Source organism: Melanerpes formicivorus, unplaced genomic scaffold (assembly GCF_026170545.1).
Source record: "Melanerpes formicivorus ecotype bairdi unplaced genomic scaffold, bMelFor1.0.p_v2 SCAF_17, whole genome shotgun sequence".
In the NCBI taxonomy this organism is placed as follows: Eukaryota; Metazoa; Chordata; class Aves; order Piciformes; family Picidae; genus Melanerpes; species Melanerpes formicivorus.
This window is the reverse complement of record NW_027142369.1, coordinates 15582187-15593330: the sequence shown is the minus strand read 5'-3', so window position 1 is coordinate 15593330 and position 11144 is coordinate 15582187. Positions and strand designations below refer to the sequence as shown.

The following is an 11144-nucleotide window of genomic DNA, read 5'->3' as shown; positions in this document are numbered from 1 at the left end:
CCACACTCCTTCAAAGCCTCACGGCAGGGGGAGGATAGCGCCTTGTGAGGATGAATCCGCGCCTCCTATTGGCCGATCCATATGTCTGTCATCTTTCACAGCTTTCTATAGGCCCTATTTCTATTTCTTAGGGCGCTGGCCCTAAGCCCGCCCAATGGAGAAGACTATGACCCCACCTGGCGCATGCGCAGTTCCGCGAGACGGTGCCCACGGTGACGTGCGTAGGAAGACGGAAGCGCGCCCGGCGCGGCGGCACAAGATGGCGGCCGCCGGACAGATCTGGGTTCTGATCTGCCTGGCGCTGGTGGCCGGCGCGGTCGCGCTGGGGAGGCAGAGCCCGGTGAAGGTGCTGTCGGACGACATGTGGCGGGAGCTGCTGCAGGGCGAGTGGATGGTGGAGTTGTGAGTCGATGGGGAATCGCTCGGGATGCCGGGGCCCGGCGGGTTGGGAGGGAGTGGGTGTCTCGGCGGCCAGATCTGAGGCCACGGGGAATGAGCGATTCAGTGATAGTCTTGTGTTGATCCTAGCTACGCCCCTTGGTGTCCTGCCTGCCAGAATCTGCAGCCAGAGTGGGAGAAGTTTGCTGAGTGGGGCGAAGACCTGGAAGTGAACATCGCCAAAGTGGATGTCACGGAGCAGCCGGGTGAGTGTCTGCTAGGAACAGTTGTGTCCTCCTTGGGAATTTGGGCTCCTGAGACCTCGGGGAAAGCCTTCACTGCCAATGTATGTGCTTGTAGGAATACGCAGAATTAATAGGAAACCGTAAAGATCTTCTGCTGATCTTTAGTGAAGGCAGATTGCTGTATCTAGACTAAGCAATCTAATCCTTCTTAACAGATCCGTCCCTGGAGGTGTTCAAGAGGGGATTGTACGTGGCACTTGGTGCCTTGGTCTAGTCATGAGGTCTGTGGTGACAGGTTGGACTCGATGATCTTTGAGGTCTCTTCCAACCTTGGTGATACTGTGAAACATTTCTATGAAACATAAAGAGAACGAGATAAATTTATAGAGTGATTTTTGAGGCTTTCAAGGAGATTTTCAGCCTTACTTTTAAAGTATCTTAGAGGAAAAATGTGCTTTCAACCTTCCCTGTAGGAGTTCAAGGGAGTGCAAGCATCCTGGTCTCCCTCAGACGAAGCTCACTCCTCTGCATTGCCCAGATGTTTGTGTGGGGTTTGTCAAAAGGGCCTCTCAATGCTGATACTTTTCTCCAAAATCACATAAGGACCTTGGAAAGTTGCCTCACTTGGATTGTTCTCTGCAAGCACTGGAGATTGCAGATTCACAGATTCATAGAATGGTTTGGATTGGAAGGGACCTTGAAGATTATCTAGTTCCAACATCTCTGGCATTGTCAGGAACACCTTCCACTAGACCAGATTGCTCCCTCTGAAGAGCTACAGCCAAAATAGTCAAATAGAACAGCTTTCCTTTACTCTGTTTTTATTCTTGATATCCTTTTTCCCTACAGAGAAACTTTCTCCCTCTTTGTCCATATACTTTTCTTTTAGACTGTACAGCACTTTGATACCCACAAATTTGTGTTTGATTGCACTTAGAGGCAGATACTTTGGGAGCATCTATTTTTACTTTGGTGTATAAACAGCATTTCCTGGTGGATAATAACATTTCTTGCATTTTCTTACACAAAGTGCTCTACTATTCTGAAATCAATTGTTTTCTCACAGGATTAAGTGGAAGATTTATCATAACAGCCCTTCCCACCATTTATCAGTAAGTACAAAATCAGCTTTTTACTTTTGAGGGGAGAGGAGAGTTTTTAATCCTCTTGGGGGGAAAATAAATGAGCTTCACTGTCCTTTTTAAGCATGTGAGTTCCTTTACACAGAGACAGCCACTGTCTTACCTGCTGTGAACTTGCATAATTGCCAGTTGATATTTTTGTTTCCCTTCAGGCCTTACTTATTGTGTCTTTTCCTGGGTGTTTCTGTTTTGCAATCCTCTTTCTGAAGGTTGATCTTAATGCAGTCATGTAGCAAGTGCATTAGGAAGATCATTATCTTTTTATATGGGATCAACACCTAAAGCTAGCCAAGATGAATGTACAGTCAGGAAATGCTGGTAGTCAGGAATTTTGGAAACACTTTAGAGCCAATAAAGCCAAGTAGCACTAAAAATTAACAAGTGAAAGCTAGGCAAATTGAGGGGAAGGAAGATGTTGACTGGGAGGAAATGCTGCATGATTGGACTGCTTAAAAACAGAGGGCTGGTTTCATTTCTTTTACAGCTGTAAAGATGGAGAGTTCAGAAGATACCAGGGTGCAAGAACTAAAACTGATTTCATCAATTTCATCAGTGACCAGGAGTGGAAATCTATTGAACCAGTTTCATCATGGTTTGGTCCTTCCTCTTTCCTGTAAGTTTCAGCATGATCTTTACAATAACTTGTCATGTAGGCACACTTGAAGGGCATGCCACAGGTCCTTAGGTGTGACCCTTCCTTGTCCGCACCTCGTGCAGCAGCAGTCTGAGGCCAAAACATACTCTTTGGCATTCTTCCTGGTTTTGTGGCTTTGAAGGGCTTTCAATTCTTGGTGCCTTTGCAGTCTGGTGGTTTCAGAATCTGTGGGAGATAAAGCATTTTTGGGGCACCTTTGGTTGAGGTAAATGAGCCAAAATTTTCTCATTTTTCTTTATTGTTAGTTGGAAATCATGGCTGAAAGGCCTCTGACCTAATTATACTGCACTGTATCACAGACTTAAGGGGGTTGGAAGGGTCTTCTAGAGATCATCTGCTCTAACCCCCCTGCTAAAGCAGGGTCATCCACAGCAGGTTGCCCAGGATTACAATGTCCAGGTGAGTTTGGAATCTCTCCAGAGAAGGAGACTCCACAACCTCCCTGGGCAGCCTGATCTAGGACCTTCACAGCAAAGAAGTTTCTCCTCATGTTCACATGGAACCTCTTGGGTTCCAGTTTGTGGCCATTACCCCTTGTTCTCTAACTGGACACCACTGATAATAAGAGTGAGGTCACGTCCTCTTGAACACAGCACTTTAGCTATTGATCAGGTCCCCTCTCACTCTCCTCTTCTGCAGGCTAAAGAGCCTGAGGTCTGTCAGCCTTTCCTCCTTACTGAGATTCATAGTTTCATAGAATGGTTTGTCTTGAAAGAGATCTTGAAGATCATCTAGCTCCAACCTTCCTGCCATGGGCAGGGACACCTTCCACTATTCCAGGTTGCTCAAGGTCTCATACAGCTTGGTCTTGAACACTTCCACTAAGGGGACGTCCATGATCTCCCTGGGCAGCCTCTTCCAGTGTCTCACCCCCCTCACTGTAAAGATGCTCCAGTACCCTCAGTATCTCTCAAACCCTGGCAGGTAGCTTGGTTTTTTTCTTAGTATCTTGGACAGCTCTCCAGCAGGTTTCTCACAGTCTTTTGGTCTAAGTAGAAGATAAACAGAAGTAACTGAAACTCATGTTTCAGCAGGTGCTAGTTAAGGAAGGTTGTGAATTTGTAGCTGTCTAGATGTGGAATGTTACCCAAGCTGATGGTGGTATTGAAAGTGGCTTGAAGGAAAAGACATGGCAGAAGACAAAAATCAAAGTAGTTAGAAGGGAAACCAGACAGGACCAGAAAGTTGTTCAGAATGGGACTAAATAATGACCAGTTGGGCAGACCAGAAGGTGTAGGTGTGTGACTGGCTTAAAGATGTCTTCAGTTGCTTTCTTCTCTTTGTTTCAGGATGAGCAGCATGTCGGCTCTGTTTCAGTTGTCCATGTGGATCAGGGTATGTGCTCAGAGCTCTGCTTTGATTTTGTCTTACCAGGCATGGCATTCAGCTCTTCTGACAAGGGTTCTCCTCTCTTTCATTCCAGCACTGCCATGGGTATTTAACAGAGAATGTTGGGATGCCAGTGTGGGGCTCCTATGCTGTTTTTGCCTTGGCAACTCTGTTCTCAGGACTGATCCTTGGACTTGTAAGTGAAGCACCTGAAACAGAGTGGCTTGTGCCACCGGGTATTACACCAACACCTTCTTTGCCTCAGTCTTTAATAGTAAAGCCAGCTGTTCTTGAGGTACCTAGCATCCTGGGCTAGAAGGCAGGGATGGGGAGCAGAATGAAGCCCCCATAATCCAAGGGGCACTGGTCAGTGGTTTAAGTGGTCTTTGACACACACAGATATATGGAGCTATATGGGATCCACCCAAGGGTACTGAGGTAGCTGGTGAAGTGCTCACCAAGCCATTTTCCATCATGTATCAGCAGCTATGCCTAACTGGAGAGATCTCAGCTGACTGGTGGTTTAACAAATATCACTGCAGGAAAGGGATGGAAGGAGGCTTTGATGAGCTATAGACCTGTCAGTCTGGCCTCAGTGCTGGGGAACATCCTGGAGCAGATCATCCTGAGTGCCATCACGTGGCATATACAGGACAACCAGATGAGCAGGTCCAGCCAGCATGGGCATGTCCTGCTTGATGAACCTGCTTGATCTCCTATGACAAGATGACCTGCTTAGTTTATGAAAAAAAGGCTATGAATATTGTTTACCTGGACTTACTAAAGCCTTTGACACTGTGTCCCACAACATCCTCCTGGAGAAACTGGCTGCTCCTGGCTGGGTGGGGCTTCACTGGGTTAAAAACAGGCTGGATGGCCAGGCCCAAAATGGTGGTGGGGCATGGGGTTAACTCCAGTTGGCAGCCAGTCACCAGTGGTGTTCCCCAGGGCTCAGTGCTGGGACCAGTTCTCTTTAATATCTTTATCAGTGATCTGGATGAGGGGGTCAAGGGCACCTTCAGTGAGTTTGGAGATGACACTATAAAGTGGATTGGATTGTTGATCTGCTTGGGGGCTGGGAGGCTCTAGAGAGGGACCTGGACATGCTGGATCAGTGCATCAAGGCCAGTGGGATGAGCTTCAACAAGGCCAGGTGCTGGGTGCTATACTTAGGTTTCACCAACCATGAACTCTCCAGGCTTGGGGCAGAGTGGCTGGAAACTGCCCAGTGGAAGAGGATGTGGGGTTGTTGACTGGCAGCTGGCTGAAGAGTCAGCTTGTGCGCAGGTGGCAAAAAAGGCCACCAGCATCCTGGCCTGGCTGGGCAGTACTGTGGCCAGCAGGACCAAGGCAAAGATTGTCACCTTGTAGTGGGCACTAATGAGGCTGCACCTTGAATACTGGGTTCATTTTAGCTTCTCACCCCAAGAAGGACATCAGGGTGCTGGAGCAGGTCTGGAGAAGGGCAACAAAGCTGGTGGAGGGTGTGGAGAACAGGTCTGGTGAGGAGCAGCTGAGGGAACTGGGGGTGTTCAGCCTGGAGAACAGGAAGCTGAGGGAGTATGCAGTCTTGCTCTCTACAAGTCCCCAAAAGGAGCTTTGAGCCAGGTGGGGATTGGTCTCTTCTCCCAGGTAACAAGTGATAGGATGAAGAAATGGCCTCAAGTTGTGCCAAGGGAGGTTTAGGTTGGACACTAGTAGAAATTTGTTCCTCAGAATGGTTGTCAAGCTCTGGAAGGGGCTACTCAGAGCAGTGGTGGAGTCCCCATCCCTGGAGGGATTTCAGAGCTGTATAGATGTGATGCTGAGGGACATGGTTTAGTGGTGGCCTGGCAGTGCTGGGTCAGTAATTGGACTTAATGATCTTAATGTTCTCTTCCAATCTGAATGACTCTGTGAGTGTAATGTGGCATGTCTGTGGTTTCAACTTGTCTCTCCTTGGTTTCAGATGATGGTCTTCTTAGCAGACTGTATCTGCCCATCCAAGAGGCAAAGACCCCCACAGTACCCACACTCAAGTAAGTCCACTGTCTACTTGTTAATGCAGTGAAAGTGGGAATTTGTTCTTGATAAATGTTGGTGTAGAGCTGTAATGGGTTGGGGCAAACCCCCTCCCCACCACGCACAGAAATAATGACTCAAACAAACAGACTGCAAAAGTGATGGAAAGATTAAACAGAGAACAGTGAGTGTCTGTAGAGCAGGATATTCAGAAGTGTTTATAAATACAGTGCAGGAGTTTGTTTAATGTGTGGAAGAGGGATGCTTTGCTTCACCTGCAGCTGTTTGCCCTTAGGCTTTAAAGTGGGTTTGTATTTTGTATTTAGCTAAAGCCACTTTCTGAGGAGATAGAATTTTGGGGATTTTTGCAGCATTTTCATACCTGCAAGAGATGAAAATCCACATCTGCAGGGAGATGAAGTTTGGAGTGGAGCTCTCTGTGTTGCTTGGTTGGGGGAAAATGAGGATTTAAAGGGAATTTCCATTTCTGTGGATAATAAATGATTCAGTTTGGGGTTAGCCTCTGGAAGTTTTTAAAGGTAATCCTAAAAACTCATGGAAGAACATTTGAATGCTCTTTTTTGAGGAACCTGACTCATTTCTATTTCAAAGCTGGAGGAGGTTTTATGTGCCCTTGTCTTTGTGGTGTGTGATCTGTTAATCCTTGGCCTGGGGTAACTTCATGGCAGTGACAGTTCTACCTCAGGTGGCAGCTTAAGTGACTGATACTGCAAAGTGCTGCCTGGAGTAAATACATTAAAATTCTGTGCTAGCTTCTGTTCTCAGCACTGGTGAGTCCACACCTCAAACACTGGGTTCAGTTTTGGGCCCCTCGCTCCAAGAAGGGCATTGAGGTGCTTGAGCATGTCCAGAGAAGGTGGTGAAGGGTCTGGAAATAGGTCTGGTGAGGAGCAGCTGAGAGACCTGGGGTTGTTCAGCCTGAAGAAAAGGAGGCTGAGGGGAGACCTTATCACTGTCTGCAACTCCCTGAAAGGAGGTTGGAGCCAGGTGGGTCTTGGTCTCTTCTCTCAGGTAACAAGTTGATAGGACAAGAGGAAACAGCCTCACGTTGCACCAGGGGAGGTTTAGCTTGGACATTAGGAAAAATGTCTTCCCCAGAAGGGTTGTCAAACTCTGGAAGAGGCTGCTCAGAGCAGTGGTGGAGTCCCCATCCCTGGAGGAATTTCAGAGCTCTGTAGATGTGATAGAATAGAATTAACCAGGTTGGAAGAGACCTTTGAGATCATGGAGTCCAGCCTATCATCCAACACTATCTGATCAACTAAACCATGGCACCAAGCAGCCCATTCAGTCTCTTCCTAAACACCTCTAGGGATGGTGACTCCACCACCTCCCTGGGCAGCCCATTCCACTGGGCAGTCACTGATGCTGAGGGACATGGTTTAGCACCAGGTTTAGCAGCGTTATGTGATAGTCAAACTCAACGATCTTAAAGGTCTTTTCCAACCAAAAGTAAATTTAGGCTAAAAACAGTATTTCCCATGGTAATGGTATTAATTTGTATGTGCATGTTGCCCTCTCTCCTTAAGGAAAGCTAGCTCCAGAGTCAGCTCAGCTGCTGAAAAAGCTGGATGAAGAGCAGGAAGCAGATGAAGAAGACCTCTCAGATGATGAAGCAGAGGGTAAAGAAGTGTCCGACAGAAACTCATCACCGAACACTGTCAGGCAGCGCCCAGTGAATGCTGCTGCTGCAGCAGCAGATAAATCTTAGCTGTGTTTGCACATAGAATTAGTGTTTTGAGTCACCAACTCAAAAGGAGGTAGATAAAATCCTTTGGCTTGAAGAGAAGAGCAACTCCTGTCATGGTGATGTAGATGCAATCATGAATTCAGGACACAGGCAAGAAAAGCAGGATTCAGGTATTCCAAACTTAAACCATGCTGTTGCAAATGGCTGGAACTTCTCCTGGCTGTGTGCAGAGAAGTGCCAAGAAGTAAATGATGTAGCTTCTTGAACAACTTATTCCATAGGGATTTTTTTTTTGTTTGGTTGGTTTTTTTAACAGGATGTAAACCAGTGTTTAGGGAACGTTAACAAGGAAAATGCTCTAACCTTGTGCTGGTAAAGCATTCAGAAAGGTTTCTCAGTATAACTTTTACCTAGCTGTGCTTGGAAGAAATGCTGAGGGGGGGGTGGAAATTCCTTCAGTTATAGGACACACTCCATGCTTTTGGTGTGATTAAAAACTGCTTTCTGCTGTGACAATGAGTGCTACAACCCCCCAGTCCTTTCACAGAGGTGAAAGTTGCTGTCTTCATTTAGAGGAGCAGAAGCTGCCATATGGACAAAAAAATAGAGAGCTTGTCTTGGCCATCCTCCCAGGTGGAAGTTCCCACAAGTGCTTCATGTGGTGTCGATTCTCTGGCTGACCAGAAACCTGCTCTTTGCATTGATTTTTGTTCAGGGAAGGTTTCAGAAGACTTGGTGAAGCAATTCTCTAGGGGGGGAAAAAACCCCAACCAAACAAAAATCAACAGCAATCAATAGCACCGTGAGATCTTGTTTGCCTCCATGACTCCAATGGGAATAGTTTACACACAGGGTTCTCTGCTGACTTCAGACCCATTTATTCTGCTTCATGGCAGTAGGACTCTGCTCATTTTTCATACATCATCAGTAATTTCTCTTCAGTCAGATTTTACTGCAACTCCAGCCAGGCTGTACCTGCTTTGAGGGTGAAATGCCTCTTCATTTCTTTTATAGAAAGTCAATTTTCTGTTTTCACAAACTATCTGGAAAGAATACACCCTGAATCTTCCTTTACAAACCCTTGGAGTCTGCTGTGTCCTCTGTGGGATCTGGGTAGAAATAAAAAGGATGCACACTGGGACTGTTGTTACCCTGCATCATTTGACAACAATTTTCCATATTCCTTCAGTTCATTCAAGAAGGATTTGCCAGGGAAGGGTCAGCCTAAAGCTGAGCACATTTAGGGCTTTTGACAAGCCTCTTCTTGTTGTTTTTTGTGTTTGGGTTGTTTGGGGTTTTTATTTTGTAGGTTTTGGCTCTTTTGTGCTGGTTTTTTGTTGTTTTTTTTTAACTTGTTAATCTGAGTAGTTTTGCAGGGCTGGCAGTTGATAAATCTGTGTCCATAGTAAACACGATCATGAGTAATTAAGACCACAAACATAGACATGGTCTTGATGATGTTTTCATTTCCTAAAGCCAGGCTCTCCTAGTGATTATGCAGACAGAGCATCAGATGAGGAGCTAATAATGCATCTTGTAGGATATGAAGGAATTACTGGGAAAAACAATACTCAGAGCTGTTGCAGGTGAAATCAGCTTGTAAGGATACTAAGAATCCACCATGGTCTTTGTCAGTTGTGACTGCTTCTTTCTGAGGTGCATTTTAAGTCTCTGATAGATCATAATTTACCAGGTTATGGATGGAAAATGTTTCACCTATCCACATTTGAGAGTGAATCTTCCCACAAGTGCTTGGGTAAGAATGAATTACGTAGGATGACCTGGAGCTTTGTCCTTTGACTTCCTTACTCTGAGTGCTGCTGCTCTGAAATGAGCTACAACTTCAGTGCTGGGTTATATTAGGACTAAAAAAACTGATACTTGAAAGGATCTTTCTGGCTGAAATCTGAGTGTTCTTATGATTTTAAACTATCAAACTTTTTCCCAGAGTTGGAATGAAGCCCACTGTGTGCTGTAAATGCCCTTCAAGTGTTGGTCTTGTGGGACTTGCCTTAAATTCTCTACAAGTTTAGCTCTTAACCTTTGTCACTAGTGAAACAAAGCAATAAATCTGTGATGTCCTAAGGAGAAGGAGCAAAGCTGCTTTGACAAATGGTGTAGCTTGTTAGTTTGGAGAGGGCTTCAGGAGAGAGGGGAAGCAGAAATGCTGTTGTGTGCTGAGCTGTTTTAAAAGCTGAGCTGTCTGGGGTAACTGTGGAATATATTTATCTGTAGCTGTTATAAATACAGAGTTTTCTAAGTTTTCAGTTACTTTTGAACTCTTTGTGCAATATAGAGAGCACAGAACAAACACTTTTTTGTTTTAGAAGAAGAAACAAGCTTTTTCTTTATTCCTTGCTGTACTTAGATCCCTGCTTGAGCAACTCCTAGCACTAACTTACCTCGCTTTCTTCACGCCCACCTTTTCTTACCTCCTCCCTGCTTGAGGCAAGGAACCAAATTCCACAACCACCCCATGATTTAGCCTCTTTTTGTTCCCAGTTTCTGGAATCCAGCCCCTGGGCCAGGCTTGTGCTCGGTGTCACTTCAAAGTTTTATTTTGCCGATCCATGAGCAGCCCACAAGCGTTTTGGTCTGTGTAAATTACCCGATTTGTAACGATGGTTTGGGGTCCTCCTGTGAAGATTTAAGGTTCTGGTAGTTTGGGTTTTTTTTAATTCTGTATTCCAAAGATGTTTGCTGAGGCTGAGTGAGGGTTGTGATACAATGAATGTGTTAAGAGCCTGTCCTTTGTGTGTATTGATGATGCTTGAATACCAGTTTTGTACGAGTCAGACTGTCCTTTTCCTATCAGCGCCCTGACCAAGCATGTCCACTTTCATTCCAAAAGGAGTTAATCAACTGTAATGATACTATTTTCTTTTTTTTTTTTTAAATGTTTCAGAGAGTCTTCAAGTAAAAAATAACCACCTGCTTTGGAATCCTGTGTTTGTGTCTTCTTCATAGAATAATGGAATGGTTTGGGTTGGAAGGGGCCTTGAGGATCATCTAGTTCCAGACCCCCCCACCATGGTTGCTCAAGGCTCCATCCAACATGGCTGTGAACACTTTCAGGCTTGGAGTCTCCACAGCTTTTCTGAGCAACCTATTTCAGAGCCTCACTACTCTCAGGGGGAAGAATTTCTTCCTGCTGTCTAATCTAAATGCAGCTCCTTCTTTTTGTAAGACAGTAGCCTGTTGTTTACAAATGAAACAACTGCAGCTATTTTCTTGTAACACTGTAGCTATAACAAAACTATTTCAGGGAATGGAGGGTGGTTTGAGGTGGAAGGGACCTTTAAAGTTCATCTAGTCCTAACCCCCAGCTGTCAGCAGGGACATCTGACTAGAGCAGGTTGATCAGAGCCCCTAACAACCTGATCTGGAATGGTTGTAGGGTTGAGGGGTGTCTACCATCTCCCTGGGCAAACTGGGACAGGGTCTCACCACCCTCAGTGTGAAACATTTCTTGCTTCTCTCTACTCTGAATCTCCCTCTTAGTTTAACCCTGTCAACCCTTGTCACAACAGGCCCTGTCCAAAAATCTGTCTCTGTCTTATTTGACCTTAACCTCTTGTATGCAAAATCCAGCCTTCCAAAAAGCCCCTAGAACTCAGTTTCTGGTAATGCTATAGCCTGGGATTTCCTTTCTTCTATAGTCATACAGAACTAACCAGGTTGGA

The 11144-nt window shown here is 45.6% G+C and overlaps 1 protein-coding gene across 1 annotated transcript; it reads left to right on the top strand.

Moving 5' to 3' along the window:
- Positions 1-216: 216 nt before the first annotated feature.
- TMX1 (thioredoxin related transmembrane protein 1) lies at positions 217-10403 on the top strand. The gene is made up of 8 exons (XM_068149100.1): positions 217-402; positions 529-644; positions 1690-1735; positions 2250-2378; positions 3710-3755; positions 3844-3945; positions 5698-5767; positions 7301-10403. Exons 1-8 carry the CDS (start codon positions 260-262, stop codon positions 7480-7482), a joined length of 834 nt encoding a protein of 277 aa, XP_068005201.1. The 5' UTR covers positions 217-259; the 3' UTR covers positions 7483-10403.
- The last annotated feature ends 741 nt before the right edge of the window (positions 10404-11144 follow it).